Source organism: Taeniopygia guttata, chromosome 37, assembly GCF_048771995.1.
Source record: "Taeniopygia guttata chromosome 37, bTaeGut7.mat, whole genome shotgun sequence".
In the NCBI taxonomy this organism is placed as follows: Eukaryota; Metazoa; Chordata; class Aves; order Passeriformes; family Estrildidae; genus Taeniopygia; species Taeniopygia guttata.
Window position 1 is genome coordinate 6,036,825 of NC_133062.1, and position 24,919 is coordinate 6,061,743.

The window sequence follows — 24,919 nt, forward strand, 5'->3', positions numbered from 1 at the left end:
GCACGCTCCCGGCCGCGGGGCAGCCCCCTCTGTCCTACCCACAGCAGCCGGGCCGAGCCAGCGCTGCTCCGGCAGCGGCTCCTGCCCAGGCCCCGGCGGGAAGGAGACCGCGGGCAGCCGCTCCCGCCGCGCCCTCAGCCCGGGGCCGGCACGGGCCGGACACGGCACCACCGACCCGCCGCAGCCCCCTGCCGCCCCCTCCGCCCGCAGCCAGCCCCGAGCCCCCGCAGAACCCAGCGCGGCTCCCACCTGCGCCGGGGCCGCCTCCGAGCTCCGCCGACGCCGCCTCACCGCGCTCCGGCCGCTGCCGCCGCTCCCGGGCCCGCACAGACGCTCCCGGCGCCAATGGCGCCGCTGCCCGCCCACGGCCGCCCTCAGCCCGCCGCCGGGGCCGTGCTGCGCCCCGCTCCCACCAATCAGCGCGCCGCAACCGCGACTGACGGCACCAGCGGCCAATGGCAGCGAGCTGGGGGCGGGCTCTGCGCACGGCCCAGACTCGCCCCGCGCTCTCAGGGCCCCCCGCGCTGCGTGAGGGCAAAGCCGGAGATGAGCAACAGCCCCGGGACGGGCCCGGGCCCGAGGCGGGATTGAGCTGCCCACACAAACAAACTTCTCCGCACCTCCCGCCACGGCTTTCCCGGCCCTGCGCCTTCCGTGCCTCCGGCTCTGCGGGAAGCCCGGGAGCCTCCCTTCTCCTGCCCCTCATTAGTGCATCGGTGCTTGGCTTTGATTTCCCCCAAAAAGGGAAACCTGCCCAAAGCCCTGTGGGTGAGCGGGGGAGGGGAGAGATTTCTGGCAGAAAACTCCCAAGAGTCAGAGCAGGATAAGGAGAAGTCAGTGCAGAGCCTTAAATGCAGCTTTCCCCACGGCTCCCTGCTCCCAGCTGCACCTCCTCCCCCGGCAGGGCAGGAGACAGGGAATGGGGCCGTGCTCAGCTCATCCCCCGCGGCTTCTCCCTCTGCTCAGGGACAGGAGTCGTTCCCTGCTGCACCCTGCGCTCTCTCCCAGCCGAGACTTCTCCAGGAACTTCTCCGAGCCGAGTCCATCCCCTGGGGCACAGCCCCCTCCAAGTGCTGCAGCGTGGGTCACTGTGCCACGGGCTCGGTCCTGCCAGGCCAGGCTGCTCCAGCGGGGCCCCTCTGCCCACGGGGTCACAGCCTCCTCTCAGGCATCGCCGAGCTCCAGCCTGGCTCCTCCAGGGGCTGCAGGGGGATCTCTGCATCCCCACGGACCTGCGGGGGGATCTTTGCAGTCCCATTGTAATATATGTTATGGAATAATTCGTGCTTATGTAAAATATACATCAAGTCAGTTGTGCTTGTACAAAACGATTTTTAAAGTTTTAAAAGACCAGAAGCAGCAGCCGGGGCTGCAGAAACCACAGATGACAGAGAAAGAAAGACCTAATTTACAAATGAAAAAACGTGGCTCGGTGCAGAGATGGGCTCTTTCCGGGGGCAATCCAGGAGGCACCCAATGTGAAAAACGCATAATATATGGCTCTTTGCGCATAGTTACTGTATGTATTATGTTAGTTTGATTCGTAGTGCTGTATTAACATTTTAATAGCATGGTAAATGTAGTTTTGTAGTTAAAATGAAGCTTTAGTAGTTAAAATAGAAACTCCTTATGTGTTTTGTTTTTTATTTGAAGGAATGAGAGAGTTGCTTTGACGTAACCATCACAGGACATCTAAATTTTCCAGAGAAGAGGAATTTATGGCTTTCTTGTCAGAAGAAGCTAATTTCTTCACGCTGTGAAAGACAATAGCATAGTTTTTGTTCATCAGGAAAAGCCCCAGGGATTGTGTAAGTCGCAGGAAACAGTGGGGCAGGAGGGCAGGATGTACTGCTATTAGTAGATAGTGGAATTGAGAGATCTTTGAAGGCTGCGCTACCATATTTGGAGAAGTTATTGCAGGGTTAACGCTACCTCAGAGGAAGAAGAATAGGAGCTTTCCTCAAATGACCACCGGACAGCAGAAAAAAAGACCCCTAGCAACACGCCGCGCAGATGCAGAGCACGTCGAGAATATCACAATGTCCAGAACTGAAGGGGTATAAGAACTGAAAGACCGGGAGGGGCAGTGCGAGCCGTTTGTGGGAGCAGAGGCTCCCTGGCTGCCCAGAGCTGCATTTGCCCGTACTGCTTGCTTGCTAAATTAATAAAATTCTCTTTATAAAGTGACACAAATTGCTCCCGTGTCATAATTTATAACACATGGGTAGAGGTTGGCATTTGGGAGGGTGGGGTGGGGTCTGGAATGAGACAGCCAAAATTTGGGGATGATTAAAATAGGAGGAGCCCATTACTGAGTGAGTGTTTGAATAGTCTACATTCATGAGGAGATGCTGGGGTATCTCACATTCCTGAGGCAGTTTTGGGGCACTCCCCAACCCTTGGGGGGTTTCTTGAGAGCAGCTCCATGGAGCCCCATGGCCAGGGGTGGTTGCCACGGGCATGAGCTCAGGGCAATGCCAGAGTCCATTGCCTTGGTGCTGAGAGCAGAGAAATGATGAATGGCCCCAGACATCTCCAGTGTGTGTTTGTGGAGGCCTGTGAGCTTACTGGGGAGAGGGCAAAAGCGATCCTCTGGAGAAATGCACCTTGGGGTCTGGGCATTCCTCACAGCTCAGGGTGAGGACAGAAGCTTCCCCCATGGAGCTCGGCAGCACTGTGTTAATTTGTCCCAGTTCTGTCCCCATTGGCCCGTTGGCCTTTCCTACCCCTTTTACCCTGATATGTTCATGTTCTAGCAAGTTCTCCCTTCCCTATTTTCCCATTGGTTTATGTGCCCACCTATCAACCCTGCCATTCCCTATTAGTCCCTTTCCCTGTGTATCACCCCTAAACCCTGAGATCCCTGACGCTCTCCTCCAGCCCCTCTTTTCCCGTATTTACACCCTAAACCCTCCTTTGTCTTTGTCTTTAACCCCCAGAGCCCTGGAGCGTCAGACCCTGATAAACCCTCGTTGGAGCTCCATGCCTGGGCCCTCCCGTGTCCTCACTGCCGAGCTGCTCCGTGTGTGTGTGTGTGTGCTGGGCTCCCGTGGCTCTGCCCGTTAGCACAAAACACTCCCAGGGAAAGTTGTGCCCGCCACCACCACAGACTGACAGTGTCCCTGGGGACCAAGAGGCCACTGTGACACTGTGGGACCAAGGAGAGCATTGCTGCCCTGCCAGGCCTCATGGAACCAAGGATCCACTGTGACACTGCAGGGCCCTGGGGACCACGGTGACATTGTGACACTGCAGGGCCCAAGGATCCAAGGGACTTTGTGACACCAAGGGGTCCCATGGAACCAAAGGGACATTGTGACACTGGGAGGCCTCATGGAGTCATGGAGACCATTGGGACACTCTGGAGCCTCATGGAAACCTGGTGACACCAAGCTGGCTGGGAATGTTGATTTGCTGGAGGGTAGGAGGGCTCTGCAGAGGTCCCAAACCCAACAAGGTGAGGTTTAACAAGTCCAAGTGCCAGGTCCTGCACTTTGACCACAACAACCCCTGCAGTGCCACAGGCTGGGGACAGAGGGGCTGGACAGCAGCCAGGCAGAAAGGGACCTGCAGGGACCGATGGACAGCAGGCTGGACATGAGCCAGCCGTGTGCCCAGGTGGCCAAGAAGGCCAATGGTTCCTGGCCTGGATCAGGAATGGTGTGGCCAGCAGGAGCAGGGCAGTGATTCTTCCCCTGTGCTGGGCACTGGGCAGCACCTCGAGTGCTGTGCCCAGTTTTGGGCAGCCAATTTAGGAAGGACGTGGAGGGGCTGGAGCGTGTCCAGAGAAGGGCAACACGGCTGGGGTGGGGTCTGGAGCACAAATCCTGTGAAGAGCAGCTGAGGGAGCTGGGGTTGTTTATCTTGGAGAAGAGGAGGCTCAGATGAGACAAGGCGGTGTCAGGGTACAGGTTGGACCTGATGATCTCCAGGGTCTTTTCCAACCTTGCTCATTTTGTGATTCTCTGAATCCACCCTTGGAGCAGTTGCAGGAGGAGCCCTGGACCTCCTCTTCAGAAGCTCCAGCAGTCCAGGTCCCTCAGCTTCTCCTCACAGCCCCAAAGCCCATCCTGTCAGTCCTGCAGAGCCTCTGCAGCTCCTCCTCACTGCCCAGAACAGGGAGCCCCACAGCCAGACACAGCAGCCCAGATGTGCCCCCCTGGCCTGGGGTGCCTCTGGCAAGGGAGCAGCAGGGAGAACTGCAGGAGCCTGTAGGCAATTCCTGAAGAACTTGTGGGATGGTCCTGCTCCCTAAGAGAGGTTCTGGAGCCAATTTGGGAGCTGGAGGCCAGAGAAGAAAGAGCAAACACAGATGGGCAGCTTGCAGGAGAGGGAAAAGGGGCGGGCAGCAGGAAGAAATCTGTAGCAGGGGGAATAAAGAAAGCAAAGCTGAAGCCAAGGAAGTGCTCAGGGCAGTTTGGGGGTGGCTGCCAGGCAGCCCTGGCTCTGAGCAGCAGCGTCTGCAGTGGGACAGGAAACTCCCAGCTGATGGGAACAAACTTTCTGGCTGACTGCAGAGGCCAGGACAAAGCTGAGTGGTTTCCCTGGTGTCCCCCAGCCCTTCCTGGCCCCAGGGGCTGATGGCATTTGTGCTCCCCCAGGTTCATGTCCCCACAGCAGCAGCATGGGGGTGCTCCCGCCTGCTGTGTGCAATGCAAACAGGGGCTGCTGAGCCAGTGCTGCCGTGTCTGTGCCTGCAAGGACGCGGCACCTCTGTGAGCTGGGGGAGAGGCCAGGGCTGCAGAGGGGGGATGTTGTTGGCAGCTCCATGAGGACGCTCTGGGACGCTGCCCTGGGCTGTGCAGCGCACTGGGGATGGATCAGCCCCTGCTCTGCTGCTCCTTCCCGTCTCCCCCAGGGCCCTTGCAGAGCACCAGCCGTGCTGTTTGCCCCCAGCCTGCCCACGGCCAGCCTGGGGCTGCTCACGGGGGTTTTCTGTGCTGAGCATTGGCCTGGCCGTGTTCTTGAGAGAGCCTGGGCAAGGAGCCTGGAGCCCCCAGGCCCTGGCCTGAGGCGTCAGCGCTGCCCCAGCAGTGCCCATGGCCTGTCCCTGCTGCAGCCCCGGCACTGCCACCCCCAGGACTGTGCCCGGCCCCGAGAGCACTCAGGCCCTGCAGCAACACCAGGGCCACCAGGGCAGCGGGGCAGGGCCACGGGAGCAGCACTGGCAGCACCAAGTGCTGCTGCTCCTGGGCACAGCTGCTGTGCCAGCACTGATCTGCCCCAGCTCTGCACACAGACATTGCTGCTGCAGCTCCAGAGAAGGCAACAAAAGGGCATCTCTGCAGAAAACTTGGCTGGGACATCCTTTAGTTCCTTTAAAGCCAACGAGAGTGAAGCCCCTCATTGACAGAGTCTGTGGTCACAGGGAAGGTGGAGAGAAGCAAAATGAGAAATGGCAGAAAAGATGATACTTTTCTGTGGAAAATCTGAAAAACCTTAAACAAAGGAAAAAAATCCACAACCAAACCAACAAGAAGTACCAAAGATGACTTTTATTACAAATGATTTGCAGAAATTTGCCAGCAGTTCAATGTCCCTGAAAGCATCCAGTCATCAGTCTCCACACTGCAGCCTTGATCTCCTGGTTCCTCAGGCTGTAGATGAGGGGGTTCAGGGCTGGAGGCACCACCGAGTACAGAACTGACAGGGCCAGATCCAGGGATGGGGAGGAGATGGAAGGGCGCTTCAGGTAGGCAAACATTACAGTGCTGACAAACAGGGAGAGCACGGCCAGGTGAGGGAGGCAGGTGGAAAAGGATTTGTGCCGTCCCTGCTCAGAGGGGATCCTCAGCACAGCCCTGAAGATCTGCACATAGGAGAAAACCATGAACACAAAACAACCAAGTCCGAAACACACACTAAGAGCACTGAGCTCAAGTTCCCTGAGGTGGGATTTGGAGCAGGAGAGCTTGAGGATCTGTGGGATTTCACAGAAGAACTGGCCCAGGGCATTGCCATGGCACAGGGGCAGGGAAAATGTATTGGCTGTTTGCAGCAGAGCATTGAGAAAGGCACTGGCCCAGGCAGCTGCTGCCATGTGGGCACAAGCTCTGCTGCCCAGGAGGGTCCCGTAGTGCAGGGGTTTGCAGATGGACACGTAACGGTCATAGCACATGATAGTCAGGATGGAAAGCTCTGCTGACATGAAGAACATAAAGAAAAAGATCTGTGCAGCACATCCTGTGTAGGAGATGTTCCTGGTGTCCCAGAGGGAATTGTGCATGGCTTTGGGGACAGTGGTGCAGATGGAGCCCAGGTCGCTGAGGGCCAGGTTGAGCAGGAAGAAGAACATGGGCGTGTGCAGGTGGTGGCCGCAGGCTACGGCGCTGATGATGAGGCCGTTGCCCAGGAGGGCAGCCAGGGAGATGCCCAGGAAGAGGCAGAAGTGCAGGAGCTGCAGCTGCCGCGTGTCTGCCAGTGCCAGCAGGAGGAAGTGGCTGATGGAGCTGCTGTTGGACATTTGCTGTGGCTGCACATGGGCACCTGGTCATGGAGAAAGGACAGTGAAGAGATAGAGGAGATATGTGTAATGAAAATCAAAGACATTTCCCATATACCCTCCTCTGTGACACACGTGGACATTGTCTTTAGTGTTTTGGATGTTTGGGGCCTTCTTTATAAGCTCCCCCTTATCTCTGATGGTGTTCCTGGGTATCAGAAATGCTCTGCATTTCTGCTGCCCTGTGGTAGAACAGAGTGGGTTGTCTGATGCAAAATTATGAGCAGAGATTGGGGGAAGAAGGTCTATTACCTCATTCTGTTTGGAGTTTCTCTGGGCTTTCACTTATCTCAAGTGGAGGATGTTCACACTCCCAAGTTCTCTGTTAAGCTCACCAGGTACTGCTGTGAGCAGATGGATCCACCACAGCCCAGCTCCACATTTGGAGCCAAGGACTCACATTGCTCATTTCACCAACCCAGCAGCATTTTCAGTGTCAGAACACATCTGCATTTCCCCATCAATCTTATAAATCAGAGATGCTCTAGGACAGATTTGCTCCCTGGATTGAATCTCCCAGCTTGGACTGAAATCTCAGGGAGACTTCCAAGTGTCCTCCTGATGGCACTGGATGAAGGGAGATGCAGCTCCTTCCCTGGCTGCACTGCCAGCATTGCCCAGAGCCGGGCACTGGGGACAGCTGTGTCACCCTGAGCCAGCTGTGCCCCCTGCCAGAGCCCCCAGTGCCGGGCAGCTGCTCCCAGCCCTGTGCTCTGCAGAGGGAACTGGGCCCGGGGCTGCAGAGCTGCCCCACGGCTCTGCTGCAGCTCTGCCTGCACAGGAGGGGCTGCACGCCTTGGAGCCCCGGCCCTGAGGGCAGAGGCTTGGCTGGGGGACAGGAGGGAGGGGGCTTGTGCAGAGGGAGGGGCTGCACTGGAGGGGCTCCTCTGGACATCTCTAAACTCTTCCTGCCTCAGCATTTCTGGGTTTTGTTTTCTCTCCTTCCCTGATCTTCTCTCTGCTTCCTGGAGATTTTCCTCCTGCAAGTGTTTCCCTGTGCCTGATCCCTCCCTGCCAGCACTCCCAGACCCCAAATTTCTGTGCCCTCTCCTTGGCCTGACAGAACCCTGTCTGTTTGCAGGGCACTGGCTGGGGCAGGTTCTGTTTGCAGCTTGGAGCAAGGACAGCTCAGACTGAGCCTGATGGCTCCAGCAAAGGTGGTGCTGCTGCTGTCCATGGGCAGAGAGACGGTAAGCACATTAGGGATCTCCTGTGAAACTACTGAGCACTAAAACTAATAGTTCAGATGTCTCAGGCACTTGTCAAAATTCATAATCAACCTTTAACATTTATCCCTCCCTCCCTGTCATTCTCCAGTAGAAGGAAACTGAATACAAAATCTCTGGAAATCTCATTTTTATCAAATCCTTGTCTTGGAAGTATTTTATGACCGGTGAGAACCCTTCAGTATTTCAGAGCTTCATCAAAATTTCACCTCCCCTGCACCAGAAATGCTCAGAGTTGTACTCACAGGGTCTGTGGCCATTGGGATGTTCCAGCTTTAGGAGATCTCTCCAGGAGCTGCAGCTGCATTGTCCTGCAGCCAGAGGTTCCTGTGCCAAGGGCTGGCAGTGATTCTGCCCCAGGCACTTCTCAGCCCCTTCCCAGCCCTGACTGATTGAAGCTCTCTGTGCCTCTGTGCTGTGCCTGGGCTGGCTGCAGGCAGTGCCCCAGCCGTGCTGGGCTGGGAGAAGAGCTGCTCAGCAAGAGAAATGTGCTTTTGAAGCTCTGCTTGGTTACCAGGATCACCCTCTGTGCCAGGAGCCCGGCCCAGCTCAGCAGCACAGACACAGCACAAGGACTTTAATGACCCTCTGGGGCTTTGTGCTCAGGCCCTGAACATCAGGCCCTGAGAGGGAGCTGCAGAAACCTCTCCAGAACTCCAGGTCAGAATCCAACTCCAAAGTTTCTTGGACTTTTAATGGGTTCCACTGAGGGACACGACTGAGAAAGTGTCCCCAGGCCCCAGGCAGAGCAGAAAACTGGAGGCACTGATGACAGGTGGGGACAAAGAGAAGCCAAGTCTTGGTGCCTTGGGGCACAGCAGGGTCTGTGCCACCAAGGGCTGTGAGGAGACACCTTGTCCTGAGGCCATGGGGCCTCCTGGCACAGCCCCAGCCAGGCTGGGCACTGTCAGCCCCTGGTCCTGCCCTCAGCATCCCCCCCTAGCCCACATCCCAGTGGCCTCAAGGATCTGCTGGAAGGAGTCCCTGGGGAGCCTTGGTCAGGAATGGCCCTGGGGGCTCCTTCATGCTCCCAGGGACTGCAGGTTCTTCAAAGGACTTTGGGCTTTGCTTTTGCCTTGGAGTCTCTGAGAGGTTTGTGCAATCCTGGCCTCCAATTATCTGCTGTAATTAGTCCCTGGAGAGACTTTGTCAATAACAACACTCAGTGGGGCCCATTAATGCTTCAAGGTACTTCAGTTCTTTTAAGGTACTTGGTGTTTCCCTTTAAACCAGACTCTGTGTGAGGTTTGTGCAATCATGGCCCCAATTATCTGCTTTAACGAGTCCCTTGAGAGCTTTGTGCTGACACTCAGTGGGGCTCATTAATACTTTGAGATACTAAACTTTTTTCACATACTTTGGATTTTCCTTTGCACACTGAGAGTTTTTTGTGCCATTTGGAATCTCTGAGAGGATTTTGTGCCATCCTGGTCTCCAGTTCTCTCTTCCAAAGAGTCCATAAGGAGCCTTTGTTGGGGATGGACCTCAGTGGGACCCATTATAATGCATTGAGACATTTTGGGTGTTTGCTCTTGATTTTAACTCCTGGAAAGGTTTGTGTAATCTCCTCTCGGGCCCTGATGTTCCAGGGCTCAGCTCCAAATGCACCACGGGGGTCATTAGGATCAAGGAAGTTTTGCCAAACCATGACTCTTCCTTGATTTCTCTCTGCTCTCATGCAGTTCATCAGGAAGTTTCTGTCGTGGTTTTGGTTCATCAATTTTGAGATTTCTTGGCCAATGCACCAATTAGTGTGGTGGGTTCAGTGCTGGCTAATTACCAGTGCACTCACTAGAATATAGTTACTCATTTCCTGCTGTGAGGTAGGATAAGGAGAAAGGGAAAGTGGGATCAAAACTTTAAAAGAGCATAAAGAAAAGTTTATTACCAGTAACTAAAAGAAAGAGTAATAAGAATCAGCACAAAACTTTCAGAACACTATTCTTCTCGCCACAACTTTTTCTTCCTTATTGACAACGTAAGGAGACAAAACCTAAAATTTTCAGCCAGTCTACCACCTCTAGAATAGTCCTTCTTCACTTCACTTAGGGAGAGGAGTCTCTTTTTCTTGCTATGGAGACTTCTCCATAAGGAAACAGTTCTCTTGTGGTTCTCAAGTTCCATGAATAGCAGCCACTCGGAAGAAGTGTAATAGTGAAATCCCTGCCATTTTTTCACAGCTTTTCCCACAGCTGTGTGTCATGGGCCATGTCAGCTTATGGGGTATTAGTTTAAAGATGAGCTGTTCAAGACCAGAGGTACTCTTCAACTGCTTCTGAAATCATCTCTGGGAACAGAGGTCTTCTTCTCTCCCTGAGGGCACAGGGTCTCATCACTCTGCTCTCTTTCTCTGTTCAAACTTATCATGGGATCTCAGCTACTTCAACATTTGCTTACTTTAGCATGGAGGCCTTTGCTGAAACAAGTCATCTTCCCATACTTTTCAATGCCTTCTAGGGAAAAAGAGAGTCTGATGTATCAATGAAATCCTTCTCCATAGCTTTACCAGAGCATTTCAGCCCCAAGATCAAGGCATCTCCTCATCCCTCCCATCTGGGACTCAACTTCCTCTTCACTGACCTCGGTGTCTTCTGTGTGCCTGCCCTGTGTCCTTTTCTCTCACAGGAGGGAGGATGGCAGCACTGGCAGAGTCAATATCTGCCCGGGGCTGCAGATGGTTCCGTGAGCCCGGCCGGGCTCAGTGGCCAATTATAATTTTGGCCATGGTTCCTGGACATGAAGACCAGTTCTTTTCCATAGGAATGAAGGAACAGAGCCCCACTGTTTTAGGGGCAAATGAGAGGTCACCACCAGAGGACAAGGCCAGCCAGAGCTGCCCGATTCTGTTCTTAGAGATACCCTTGAATATAGGAAATTTTTTGGGCAGAGTGTCAGTTTTGGCAAGGGGCATCAGAAAAGACAGATGGTTCTTTTCCATACAAAGGAGAGCACGGAGCCCCAGTGCTCCAGGAGCTGATGAGAGGCAGGCGTTGACATCCCAAGATCAGCCAGACCTGTCAGGTGGTCCCTGGCAGGCCAAGCCAGTCAGACCTGGTCCATGTTCCCTCGCTTCCATGGAGCCCCACAGTGTCCCAATGGTCCCTCGCTTCCAGGAGGCCCTGAGGTGTCACAATGTCCCCCTGGTGACACCAGGCCCTGAAGGGTCGGAATGGTCTCCATGGTTCCATCAGGCCCCACAGAGTCATAATGGTCTCTGGGTCCATGAAGCCCCGCGGTGTCACCATGGCCCCTTGGTTCCATGGGCTCCAGTGGTGCCACAATGATCCCCTTGGTTCCATGAGGTGCCCACAGTGTCACAGTGATCTCCATGGGAAGGAAAGAACCGAGCCCCAGTGTGGCAGGGGCAGCCACCAGAGGCCAAGGCCAGCCAGGCTTGATGGTACTGGCAGATTTTGCCTGGGAGCAACCGTTGGATGTAGGGAATTTTAGAGGTGGAATCCCACTTTCAGACATGGACACCCGGAGTTGAATGAAGTTTTTTTTTCCAAAGGAAGCAAAGCACAGATCACCGGTGTTTGAGGGGCAGATGAAAGGCTGCCATCAGAGGTCTAGGCCAGCCAGACCTCTTTGCCCTGGTAGCTTTTGTCTGAAAGCAACCCTTGGATATAGGGAATTTGGGAGGTGGAACCCCAATTTTGGCCATTTCTGTGTAGATAAGAAGGAGAGTTCTTTTCCATAGGAAGGAAAACACAGAGACCATGTGTTTCAAAGGCAGAAGAAGAAAGAGGTGGCTCCTGGGAGGCTCAGCCAACCAGACCTGTTCTTCCTGGCATGTTTTGTAATGGAGGAATGTTTGGATACATGGAATTTGGGAGGAGGAATCTCAGTTTTGACCACGGTCACCTTGAGATGGACAACTATTTAAATTGGAAGGAAATCAAGCCCCAGTGTTTCAAAAGCAGATGAGATGCATCTCTCAAGAGGCCAAGGGCACCCAGACCTGTCTGTCCTGGCAGCTTTCACTTGGGAGCATTCCTTGGATGTACGGAGTTTTAGAGGAGGAATCCCAATTTTGGCCACGGAACCCTGGAGGAGAAGGACAGTTCTCTCCCATGGGAAGGAAAGCCCAGAGCTCCAGGGCTTCAGGGGCAGATGAGAAGCAGCTCTTGACATGCCAAGGTCAGCTGGACCTGTCAGGTGGTCCCCAGGAGGCCCAGCCAGCCAGACTTGTTCCATGTTCCCTTGGTTCCATGGGACCCCACAGTGTCACAATGGTCTCCTTGGCTCCATCAGGCCCTGGAGTGTCACAATGTTCCCCTTGCTTCTGCAGTGTCACAATGGCCCCGTGCTTCCATGAGGCCTTGCAATGTCACAATGGCTTCGTGGTTCCACAGAGCCCTGATGTGTCACAATGGCCCCTGGGCTCCGTGTGCCCTCGCTGTGTCACAGCGGCTCCTCTGTGACACTGCGGCTGCACAAGGTCACCATGGACCCTTGGTTCCTTGTGGTTCTGTAGTGTCACCGTGGTGTTCTTGGACCTGCATTGTCACAACTGACCCACGGTTCCATGAGGTTCTGCAGTGTCACTGTAGCAGTCAGAGGCCCTGCAAGGCCTCCCTGGCGGTCACTCACCTAAGATAAGAAATGCCTAAGTCACAGTGACTGGACCAAAGAAGCCCCTCTTCTGCATTCAGACCCTTCTTATCTCTCTGTAAGGCTATTGGTGTATTCTCCTCAAACCTGGGAACTGGACAATTTCCAACACCCCAGTACTCCATATAAACACCCATTTCTGCCCAGTTTGCAGAAGAGCTGTCACTGCATCCCTTCAGAGGAGCTGGCAATAAAGGACATCACTGTGGAACCACATACAGCCTTTTCCTCTCTCTATCCCTGTGTGTCTGCCAGAGGCACTTGTGAGCACAGAGCGAAATCACTGAGAACTGAACTCACAGAGCTGAAATCACTCCAGAGGTGCTCGCTAAGTTGCCTGAGGCTGGGAGCTGAGCCGAGGGACCCAGACAGGCTGAGCCTGACAGCGCAGCGCTATCCGGACACCCACGGCAGCGGCAGCCCGGGGGTCAGATGGACCCCTGGGACCCCAGGCTGCATTAACCAGGAGTGACTGGGATCACAGAGGAACCATAAAGGAAGTTACTGCAATAATACTGGGACTGTCTGGGAGTGACTGGAATCATACTGGGAGTGACTGGAATCATACTGGGTGACTTGGAGTGACTGGGACCTTACTGGGGGCAAATAGTACCGTAATGAGAGTGACTGGGTTCATACTGGGATCATACTGGGAAGGACTGGAACCATACTGGGAGTGCCTGGAACTATTATAGGGGTGAATGGGAACACCTGGGAACATGCTGGGAACATGCTGGGATCACACAGGGAGTGACCGGGATGATACTGGGATCACACTGAGTGTAACTGGAAGTGACTGGGACCATACTGGGGGTGACTGGGAGCCACAGGGCCCATGCTGGGAGTGGCCTGGGGGGAGCTGGGGGAACTGGGGGAACTGGCCCAGCTGGGGCTCAGGGTTGTTCTCCCCCAGGGCTGCCCCGGGTCCTGCTGCCACCCCTGGCCCCACAGAGCTGAGGGACAGGGGACAGCTGAGGGACAGAAGACAGGAACAGGGGACAGGGGACAGGGACAGGGGACAGCCGAGGGACAGGGGACAGGGGACAGGGACAGGGGACAGGGCAGGGACAGGGCACAGCCAGGGAACACGGCCTGGCCAAGGGACACTGAGCCCCAGCACTTTGGGCTCTTGCCCTTGGGCTCCCAGCACAGGCCCAGGGGCAGAATCCCCTCCAGAAACTGTTGTTTACTTTCAGCTCTGCTCTGGAACATTCCCCAGGAGTCCCTGCAGTGGCTGCAGCCCAGCCGGGTGCCCGGGGCCACCAAAGCCACTCCGGCAGTGCCCTCCTGCCCCGGGCAGGGCACGGAACACCCAAGGAAAGGCTCGTGCTGGGCTCAGGGCAGGGACAGGGCACTCCCCTGGTGCTGCCACGGGCACAGCAGAGCCGGCCTGGGCAAAGGATTGGGATCGATGTCCCATGGAATCCCAGCAGGGATTACTTCTCATTGCACTGCTCTCATTGGATTGGTTATCAATTCCAATCATTTCCCCATGGAATTCCCATGGCAGTGGGTTAGGGAGTAGGTCCATCCATGGAATTCTCACCTGACTGGGATGAGAGTGAGATCTGGCCATGGAAATTCCATGGCAATTCCTGCATTCCCAAGTCCCCCATTCCTGAGTCCCCGATTCCCATAGGAATTGCCCTTCCCTTCCCACACCCACCTTTGTGCCCCAGAGCCTCCCGACCATATCTGATGTATTTTGGGGGCCTTTCCACACAGGTGTGTCCCAGGTAATGCTTCATCTGCTCCACCATGATCCCTCTGGATTCCCAGCACTTCTGGGTGATCCAGGTGGCACCACTGGACACTGCAAAGCTCCTGGATCCCAGCTGGAAGGAGATGAAATCCCAGCCCTCGTAGCCGTACTGGTGGGATCCATGGACGCTCTGTTGGACAGGAGGTCACAGCTGGAAACCCCCTGCACTGTGTGGAGACCTGGGAACGAGGAGAGAACAGACCCATGGAGTCGTGTCCCAGCCCCAGGGAGCCCCTTGGAGCTCCCTGGATTCCCATCCCAGCCCCACAGATCCCCCCCATCCCCAGAGATCCCATCCCAGCCCCTCAGAGTCCTCCATTCCCACAGATCCCAGCCCAGCCCCGGCTCCCCCCACTGCCCCTGCTCTGGTTGTACCAGCCCCGTCTCCAGGTCACTGTCGGCCACGGCCGGTTCCTGTCCTTGAGCTGGGTCTGGCTGTCCCAATATCCCAGCTCTGGCTGTCCCAATATCCCAGCTCTGGCTATCCCAATGTCCCAGCTCTGGCTATCCCAATATCCAAAGTCTGGCTATCCCAATATCCCGGCTCTGCTATCCCAATATCCCAGCTCTGGCTATCCCAATGTCCCAGCTCTGGCCATCCCAATATCCCAGCTCTGGGTATCCCAATATCCCGGCTCTGCTATCCCAATATCCCAGTTCTGGCTATCCCAATATCCCAGCTCTGGCTATCCCAATATCCCAGCTCTGGCTATCCCAGTATCCCAGCTCTGGCTATCCCAATATCCTGGCTCTGGCTATATCAATATCCCAGCTCTGGCTATCCCAATATCCCAGCTCTGGCTATCCCAATATCCTGGCTCTGGCTATCCCAATATCCCAGCTCAGCTCCCGCCCCCATCCCCGGTGTCTGTGCCTCCATCCGGCCCCGCTCGCTGCCGCAGCGCTCGCAGAGGGTCCCGTCCACGTCCCCCACAATCAAGGACTGGGGGACCCCCGGGCCGGGCTCCGACAGTGCCACTTCCAGGAACTGCAGGGAGTGGAAAACTGGGGGGACACGGAGATTTGGGGGAGCTGAGGGGGCTGAAAGTGAGAGTTTGGGGATCCAGAGGGGTCCACAGGCCAAGGAAAAGGGGGACATGAAGAGCTGGCAGAGCTGGGAAGGAGGTTCAGGGGCTGAGAGCCAAGGAAAGGGGGTGCAGGGACTGGAGAGCTGGGATGGGGTGTCCAGGGAATCCTGTGCCCAGGAAAGGGGGTGCCAGGGCTCCTGAACATGAGGAAAGGAGGGGCTGGGGGCTGGGAAAGGCAGGAATGGGGGCCCAGGGGTCCCAGGTAGGGAAAAGGGTGGGGGTGGGGGCTGGGAAAGGTGTGGGATGGGAACAGGTTGTGTTGGTGCCAGATAAGGGGATGCTGCAGGGTCTCAGTGCCAGGCAAAGGGGTAAAAGGGTGTCTTGGTTCTCAGGAATGGGGGCGCAGGGGGGTCTCAGGGTCACGGAAATGGGGGGGGCAGGGATGGAGATGTAGAAGGGAGTTCCAGGGGTCCTTGAGCCCAGGAAAGGGGAGTCCAGGGTTTCCCAAAAAGGGATACCAGGGTGGGAACACCCGGGGTGTTTGGGAAGCAGAAGTTCAGAGGGTCTCTGGCTTTGCACAAAGGTGGGGCTGGGGGCTGGGAAAGGCAGGAATGGGGGTCCAAGGTGTTCCAAGGCGTTCCAGGATCAGGCACACGGGAAATCTAGAGGCTGGGAGCAGGGAAAAGGGGAGCAGAGGGCCCTGATGTCCGGAAATGGGGGATTCAGGGGGGTCCCTGTGCAGGATAAGGGGAGCAGGGGGGGTCCCGGTGCCGGCAATGGCGATTCAGGGTCCCGGTGCCGGGGTCCCACTCCCCCCTCGCCCGCCAGGAGCGCCCCCAGCCCCAGCGCTGGAGCCACCGCGCTGCTCCTCCTCACTCCCAGTATGATCCCAGTATGATCCCAGTAGGATCAGTCACCCAGGAGCTGCTCCCAGTATGATCCCAGTACAGCCCAGTCACTCCTGGCATCCCCCCACCCCTCTCTGCGTTCCGACCTGTCCCGGCTCCATCCCCGCCCCTCCCGCGGCAGCGGGGAGGAGGAGGAGGAGGGAGGAAGAGGCGGAGCGGCAGCGGGAGCAGCAGGAGGAGCGGGGAGGATGAACCGCGGGGCTCCGGCTCTGTCTGAACTCGCAGCACCCCGGGAGCGTCGCCCCCATCCCGCAGGTGCCCGGGGAGGGGGAGCTGGCCCCAAATATCCCGGGGCTCCCTGGGTTTGGGGTTTTTGGGGGGATGTTTGGAGCTGGCAGGGCTCCAAGGCCGAGCCGCAGCTGCCCTCGGGGGGGACATCGGGGGTCCCCGGGAGGTGTTTTCGGGGGTCCCGGTGCGGGTGGCGGCAGAGCCCCGGCGGGGCCGGGGGGATGCGGGTCCCCCCGCGGTGCGGGTTGGGCTTCCCGGCCGGGCCCTCCGAGCTCTGCCGGGGCCGCGTGGGGACCGCGCGGGAGCGGCGGGAGCGGCGGGGGGACCCCGGATTTGGGGAGCCCCGGGAGAGCCGCGGCTTCCCTGGGCGGGAGCGCAGAGAGAGGAGAGCCCCAGGAGCCCCAGCGGGGACCCCGAGAGGGGGGACCCCTGGCAGTGCCGGCACCCGGCAATGGGGGTGCTGGGGCTGGAGGGGCGGCATGGCCGGGAAAGGGGTTCGGGGGTACCGGGGCCGCCAGGGGCTGCTCCCAGCAGGTGCCCAGTTCCTACCCCTGTGTGCTTCCAGTTTCCTGGGCACTCCCAGGATGAGCCCAGTCAGTCCCAGTATCACCCTGGTCACTTCCCCTCACTCCCTGCAGGATCCCTGTTTCTCCCAGTAGGAGCTCAGTCACTCTCAGTCATTCCCCATTGTGACGCTATTTGCCCCCAGCAAGTCCCAGTTGCTCCCACTTTTCTCCAGTGTGTTCCCACTTCTCCCAGTTGCTCCTAGTATAGTCCCAGTCACTCCCAGTATGATCCCAATATGAGTCCAGTATGATCCCAGTCTGCCCCAGCAGGGCCCCAGTCACTCACACTTGCCCCCAGCATGGTCCCAGTTGCCCCCAGCACATTTCCAGTGGCTCCCAGTGTGGTCCCAGTCACCACCTGCATGTTCTTAGGTACTCCCAGTACATCCCAGTTGCCTGGAACATTCCCAGAGTCTTTGCCAGGCACTCCCAGTTACCTCAGCATGGTTCAGCTGCCCCCAGTTTTATCCCAGTCACTGCCAGTACATCCCAGTTGTCACCTGCATGACTCCTGTCATTCCCAGTTGCTCCCAGTTGCTCTCAGGGTGTATGCATTTGGCTCCCAGCATGGGCCTGGCAGCTCCCAGTAACCCCCAGTCAGGGTCCCTTGGCACCCACTGTAATCCCAGTATATCCCAGTCACTCCCAGCATGCTCCCAGTCCCTCCCACTTCCTCCCACTTACTTTCAGCATGATTCCAGTTGTTCACAGCCACTCCCAGTCAATCCCAGTATGATTCCTGTCACCCTCCATGGACCTGGCTCCTCCCAGTCTCACCCAGCATGGACCCGGCTGCTCCCACTGTGATCCCAGTATGATCCCAGTTGCTGCCAGAATAGTTGCAGTTGTTCCCAGTTCCTCCCAGTATGATCCCAGGTGTCCCTAGAATAGTCCCAGTCCCACTCAGCATGGTCCCACTCACTCTCAGCTGTCCCCAGCATGGTCCCAGCTGTTCCCAGTGTGGTTCCAGTCCCCCCAGTATGGTCACAGACATATATACTCCCAGTATATTCCAGTCGGCCCAGTAAGGTTTTGGTGACCTCAGAATGATCGCAGTCTTTCCCAGTTACTCCCAGTTGGCTCCAGCATGATCCCAGTTTCTGGCAGTTGCCCAAAGTGTGGTCCCAGTCGCTCCCAGTATGAACCCAGTTTCCCCATTTGTGGTCTCAGTCCCCTCAGCACGGTTCCAGTACCTTCCAGTTGGTCCCAGTTGCTTCCAATGTGTCCAGATTTTCCTCCCAACATGGGCCCAGTAGCTCCCAGTGACCCCCAGCCAGGATCCATTCACACCTGCTGGAATCCCAGTGGCTCCCAGGATGATCCCAGCTGCACCCAGTCCCCCCCAGTATGGTTCCAGTCACTCCCAGTATGATTCCAGCCCTGCCCAGAATGACTCCCTGTCACTCCCAGGGTGGGCCCAGCTGCTCCCAGTCACCTCCAGCATGGTTCCAGTCCCAGCCAGCACACTTCCAGTCATTCCCAGTATGATGCCAGCCAGTTCCAGTAGGATCCCAGTATGAATCCAGCATGGGCACAGCTGCTCCCATTGTCATCCACTGTGGCTCCAGTTGTTCCCATTTACCCCCACTGTGGTTTCAGTCTCTCCCAGTGTATCCCAGTTGCTCCCACCATGTTCCCAGTCACTCTAGTTGTCCTCAATTGCTTCCAGCCTGATCCCAGTTGCTCCAAGTAAGATCCAGTAGGATCCCAGTTGCCCCCAGCATGCTTTCAGTTGCTTCCTGTTCTCCCCAGTGTGATCCCAGTTGCCCCCAGTTGTCCCTTGTATCAACCCCATCACTCCCCATATGATCCCAGTTGCTCCCAGCATGGTCCCAGTCATGCCCAGTTGTCCCCGGTGTAGACCCACTCACTTCCACTCGCTCTCAGTTCTCCCCAGCATGGTCCCCGTTGTTCCCAGTGTGTTCCCAGTCACCCCAGTAAGGTTACAGACATCCCCAGTAAATCCCAGTTGCCTTCAGCATCTCTGTGGTCATTCCCAGACACTCCCAGTGATCCCAGTAAGGTGCTTGTTATCCCAGTATGATCTCAGTCATGCCCAGTATGTCCCAGTTGTCTCCAGCCTGCATCCAGTCATTCCCAATTCCTCCAGTTTGCTTGCAGCATGATCCCAGTTTTTCTCAGTTGCTCCCAGTAGCCCAAAGTGGGATCCCAGTTGCTTCCTTTCAACACCAGTATGAGCCCAGTAACCTCCAGTATGATCCTTGTCACATGCCAGCACTCCCAGTATGGTCCCAGTATAATCCCAGTAACTTCCAATCACTCGCAGTATGGTCCCAGTTGCCTCCAGCTACATCAGCCCAGTCAATCCCAGTATGATGCCATTTGCTCCCAGAGTGCTCCAAGTTGCTCCCAGTCACCCCCAGTACAGGGATGCTGTGCATGGTGTGTTCCCAGTCACTCTCAGACACTCCCAGTATTAGTCCAGTCCCTCCCAGTATGATCCAGAGATGACGCCAGTGTGCTCCCAGTCAGTGCCAATATGAACCAGTTGTGTTCCACACGGTTCCAGTTGCCCCTTTCACCCTCACTGTCCCTCCCAGTCTCTCACAGTGTCCCCCAGTTCCTTCCAGCATATTCCCACTCACTCCCAGTTCCTTCCAGCGCGATCCCATTTGCTCACAACTGCTCCCAGTCAGCCTCAGTGTCGTGGCACTCACTGCCAGTATGATCCCAGTCACCTCCAGCATGATCCCAGTATAAGCCCAGTCGTTTCCAGTCATCCCCAGCAGGGACCCAGTGACTCCCAGTTCCTCCCAGTTGCTCCTAGCATGATCTCAGTTGCTCACAGCTGCTCCCAGTCACCCTCATCATGCTCCCAGTCACTCCCAGTATATCCCATTTGCCCCCACCATGGTCTCAGTTGGCCCCCGTAGGCTCCTACTCTGTGTCAGTATGATCCCAGTACGATCCCAGTCTCCCTCGGGGTGACTGCAGTCTGCCCTGGCATGGGCCCAGCTGCTCCCAGTATGATTCCAGTACAATCCCAGTACAAACCAGTCCTTCCCAGTGCTGCCACTCCTGGCATCCCCGAGCCCTCTCTGCGTTCCCCCCTCCTGATCTCCTGAGAGGAGCCCCAAGGGCCGGCAGTGCCCAGGCAGGGTCCCCAGGCAGCCCCAGTTTGGATGTGCAGCCCCCAGTTTCCCCAGTTTGCCTCTCCTTTGGCCCGGGCCGGGTTCCCCCCTGGAACAGCGGCTGGGAGCAGCCGAGAGCCCCGCGCTGCCCATCCCGACCTGTCCCGGCTCCATCCCCGCTCCTGCCGCGGGCTGCCGGGGCTGCGGGAACGGGAACCGAGGGTGTCGCTGCTGCTGGGGGAGGAGGAGGAGGGAGGGAAGGGCAGGGATGAAGGAGGAGCGGGAGGTGGGGATGGGGAGGAGGAGGAGGAGGGGGTATGGAAGGGGAGGAATGGAAGAGGAGAAGGAGGTGGGGATAACGAAGAGGAGGAGGAGGAGGAGGGGGGATGGAAGAGGAGGGGCGTCAGGAAGAGGAAGAGGAGGTTGAAATGCGGATCGAGCAGAGCAGAGAGAAGCGCGCGGTCAGCCCTGCCTGAATTCGCAGCCCCCACCTGTGGGATCATCGCCCCCCATCCCGCAGGTGAGCGGGGAGGGGGAGCTCGGGCCAGGTCTCCTGGGGGGTGCCTGGGTTGGGGTTTTTGGGGAGATGTTTGGAGAAGGAAGAACTGCGAAGCTGAGCAGAAAAGGCCCCTTGGGGGACTCCTTGGAGCCCCTGCAGCCCAGAGCAGGGAAGAAGGGGAGAAGGGAGCCCGGGAGCCCAAACAGCCCCGGCACCCCTGAATGGGGAGAGCCAAGAGGGGGGAGCTTTTGGGATTGCTGGGACTCCCGGCAGCCTGGGGAGGGCGGGCAGCGAGGAGAAGGGGGACCCCCAATGCAAGCGTGACCCCAGCAGCTGGGACAGGGGGGAGCCCCGAACAGCAAAGGGGAGGCAGCAGGGACGAGGAACTCCTGGGAGGCTTTTTCAGGGCTGGATCTCGGTGTTTGGAAGGTTTTTATGGAGCCCAGGTGGCCAGGGACTTGTAGAGATGGACTGGGACAGAGGGAGCTTCCAACTCAACGTGCTCATCCCTTGTTTTCCCCAAACCAGGATTTCCCATTCCCAGCCCCTGGGAGTCTGCGAGGAAGAGGAAGAGCCTCTCCTTGTCCTTCCTCCCGCAGAGCAGGAGCTGAGGATGGAGAGCAGGGAGGACAAATCCCCGCGGCAGAACCTGGTGGAAGAGGCCGTTTTGAGCGGCTCCAGGGCGCAGGAACCTGACGGGGAGGAAAAGCCCCGGAGATCCCGCACGAGGAGGGGCTGCAAACGCAGATCGCGGGGATCTGAGGGGGAAAGACCCACCCTGGGCCGGGGAGGCGGCCGGAGATGGAGCCAGAGCTCGGAGCTGGGGGTCCCTGAGCAGCTCCATGATGGGGAGAAGCCCCACAAGTGCTCGGAGTGTGGGAAGGGCTTCACGTGGAGGTCTGAGCTGATCATGCACCAGAGGACCCACACTGGGGAGAGGCCCTACGAGTGTGGGGAGTGTGGGAAGAGGTTCAGCCAGAGCTCCAACCTGATCAAGCACCAGAGGATCCACACTGGGGAGAGGCTCTACGAGTGTGGGGAGTGTGGGAAGAGGTTCAGCCAGAGCTCCAACCTGATCAAGCACCAGAGGATCCACACTGCGGAGAGGCCCTACGAGTGTTCCAAGTGTGGTAAGAGGTTTCAGACCAGCTCCCATCTCCTCCAGCACTATTGGGTTCACACCGAGGAGAGGCCCTTCTGCTGCGCCGACTGCGGGAAGGGATTCAGGGACAACTCCACCCTCATCCAGCATCGCCGCATCCACACTGGGGAGAGGCCCTACGAGTGTGGGGAGTGTGGGAAGAGCTTCAGCCGGAGCTCCAGCCTGATCATGCACCAGAGGACCCACACTGGGGAGAGGCCCTACGAGTGTTCTGAGTGTGGGAAGGGGTTTCAGACCAGCTCCCATCTCCTCCAGCACTATTGGGTTCACACCGAGGAGAGGCCCTTCCGCTGCCCCGACTGCGGGAAGGGATGCAGGCACAACTCCACCCTCATCCGTCATCGCCACATCCACACTGGGGAGAGGCCCTACGAGTGTCCCCGGTGTGGGAAGAGATTCTCACAGAGCTCTAACTTGACCAAACACCAACGGAGGCACCGGTAAGGGAAGCCCTGCGAGTGCCCTGAGTGCGAGAAGAGCTAAACTGCATCCCCCACTGGAGGACCTACATTGGGCACAGCCCTGGTGACCCACATTCCCTGTGATCCATGTTGGGAACACACCTGGCTGCTTCTCCTTTTGTGATGACTTTTATTTTTTTCTCTTCTCAATCTCTCTGAGCTCTAAAAGCCAAGAGGGATCGATCTTTCACCTCAAAACCACTCACATCGTACGGAAAACAACTGAACTTTAACCCACAGAGGCTCAATCCCACCTCAAATTGCTTGTTCTCACCACAAAAAAACTTAATTCCATGCCAAACTCACTCGAATCCACAGCTGCCAGGGTGAGATGGGTTTGGGAGGAGATTGGGAGAAGTGGGATCCCAATTTGGAACGGTGGGATGGGGATTGTGTGGGGCTGGGTGGCTGGGATGTATTTGATAGCAAATAAAACTTACAGACTTAGTGATTTCTTTGCTGTTCATCTCCAGTCCGTGGCAGTTCTGTTTTTCAGGGCACCACCTTCTCAGCTGATTGTGTTTGTGTCCTCCTTTCCCTCCCAGCTCTCTTTGCCTGCTCTGTTTCTCTCTCCGTGTCTCCCTTGAGCCAGGGACCTCCAAAGACCCTCCCCCAATTAAATTTCCTCAGGGACCACCCAAGATCCTTCCCTGATTTAATTGAATCCTCCTCTAATTTAATTGCCCCCTCTGCCCCCAATGACCCACCCCTGATTTTTTAATTATTTTATTTCCCAATTATTATTTTATTTCTTTGTTCAGGAGCTGAAGTTATGGAGGCCAGCAGTGAAATGTCTCTGTAGGATTTTGCTCCACTTGGCTTTCAGCCCCTTCTCAAGAGCTTTGCCTTCGAGGGCAAAGGGAATGTCTTTTCCTGGCTGGGAGCTGAAATTCCAGACCTCTGGAATGTGCGCAGGGCCATATAGACTGGGATCAACCAGAGATTGGGATCAAATATGCACTGAGATCCTGTGGTCTAGGATCAACTAAGGACTGGGATCAATTGGGACTGGGGTCAGATATGGACTGGGATCATATGGCCTGGGATCAAATATAGACTGGGATAAAATTGGGACTGGGGTCACATATGGACTGGGATCATATGGACTGGGATCATATGTGTTGGGGAAGATCAAACAGGAAAGCCTTATAAATATGACTGCCTGGCAAAAGGTTTAGAAAATACAGAGACTGAGATGGTAACAAGTTGTGACATACCAAACCGTAGTTACTGCACAAGTAGAACACAATCGTACAGCCAGGATGAAGACAATCCCCCCTTCTGGTTGAACAATGCCCTTACCTACAGGTAGGTCCAAGGGTCAAATGGACTGTTGGATCTCACCCCAATGTATGGTTCATCCCATGTAACCCTCCCCTGAAGCATCAGGAGTCTGTGACCCCATTGGCCCAAGTCTTGTTCCAGCCCACCTTGAAGCCCCTGACAAGGAGTCCCTGAGGAGCCAGATGCTCTTTTGGAACTTCCCTTCTCTTGGAACTGCCCCTCTCCTGGAACATCCTCTTGGGATCCTCTCTTATCTCCCTCTACCCCTTGCCTCTCCCTTCCCCCACACCCTCGGGCCTGCCACAGGTCACGTCTGGAGACTCCAAGCAGGGCCTTTCACCCTCTCTAATAAACCAGATATTCTAAGGGCAGCCTTCAGAGATCTCTCGTCTCCATCCACCCAAAGCGTCCTGGAGTCCAGCGTCCTCGCAATATGGACTGGGATCAACTAGGGACTGGGATCAAATATAGTCTGGGATCAAATACGGACTGGGATCAAATATGGACTGCGATCAAATATGGACTGGGATAAAATAGGGACAGGGATCAAATATGGAACTGGGATCCTATGGACTGGGACAAACTGGACTGGGATTATATGGAATTGAGATCCGATGGAACAGCATAAACTTTCTAACATGACACATATAATATTCATTGTAACATTTGCGAAAGGCCAATTATAAATATGTATTTGTCACAATCTCTCCTCTTATTCTTTATAAATCATTTGGCTTGAGCAATATTTCTTATCCTCTTGCATTCTTTGGACTCTGTTGGTAATCAAATAAAACATGGGATTAAACAAAGAAGAAATATCAAAACACTTGTAACACATGAAAGGAAGAATCCTAATTTCTTCCACCATCCCATTCTCAATACATTACCCCACCTGTTAGTTTTTAACATTATTTTCCGTTTGGTTGTTTTTGGACTGATACCAGGGTCATAATTTTTTTCTGATATCCTGTGTTTTTTCCAGGATGACGCCCTCATTGCCATCTATTTTCAACAATCTGTACACCTCATTCTTTAGCCAATAAATAGCGTAAAGCCAACCTATTTTAATACACTGCAGTTATAGTTTGGCTTTGCTGACTCAATATTAATTCCGGTGCCTGAGCAGCTTTGTTTGTTATCTCCTCTATAACTGCTTGGAGTCCTATAATGTGATGCAGTATATAATTTGGGGTTAATACAGAGCTAGATTGCTGTGCTGGTTTCACCTTTTTGTTTACTAATTGCCTTTTTACCGAATCTTGGACTATATGTCTAAGATCAAATGTAAAACAAATCTCTCTCCTTTTGGACATTCCATGCTCCAAGTATTACTACTTTTTCCTAAGTTCCTTGTAATCCAATATTTTCCCCATTTTGCCTGCAGGTACTCAGTTTGGGTGGGTCTGTGGCTGTTGACATGGGTGTGTGTAACAAAAAGGAACTTTGGTTCCTTTCCGTGTAATACTTTCTGTAGCATTTGGGACACGATCTTGCTGGTATCTCAGAAGGGAAAAGACAACAAATGAGAGACAGAAACAGGAATGACAGAGGTCTGGCACGGCTTATACCCCCACCTCCCCTGCCTGT

General features: G+C 55.8%; 3 protein-coding genes across 3 annotated transcripts in view; 1 reads left to right on the top strand and 2 right to left on the bottom strand.

The window, feature by feature from the left end:
• The window catches only part of LOC140681537 (uncharacterized), a 28,690-nt gene extending 25,985 nt beyond the window's left edge, over positions 1–2,705 (bottom strand). Inside the window, 1 exon segment of the mRNA XM_072921429.1 lies at positions 2,607–2,705. Coding sequence (XP_072777530.1) covers positions 2,607–2,705 — 99 coding nt within the window.
• The window catches only part of LOC140681608 (uncharacterized), a 370,130-nt gene that overhangs the window by 175,038 nt on the left and 170,173 nt on the right, over positions 1–24,919 (top strand). Inside the window, 1 exon segment of the mRNA XM_072921594.1 lies at positions 21,265–22,016. Within this exon segment, the coding sequence (XP_072777695.1) occupies positions 21,265–22,016 (752 nt within the window).
• Positions 5,531–6,463, bottom strand: LOC121468968 (olfactory receptor 14J1-like). The gene has a single exon (XM_041713242.2). It carries the CDS (start codon positions 6,461–6,463, stop codon positions 5,531–5,533), a length of 933 nt encoding a protein of 310 aa, XP_041569176.2.

Coding starts and splice junctions, on each gene's coding strand:
- LOC121468968 (XM_041713242.2), bottom strand. CDS start 6,463: ATGTCCAACAGCAGCTCCATCAGCCACTTCCTCCTGCTGGCACTGGCA.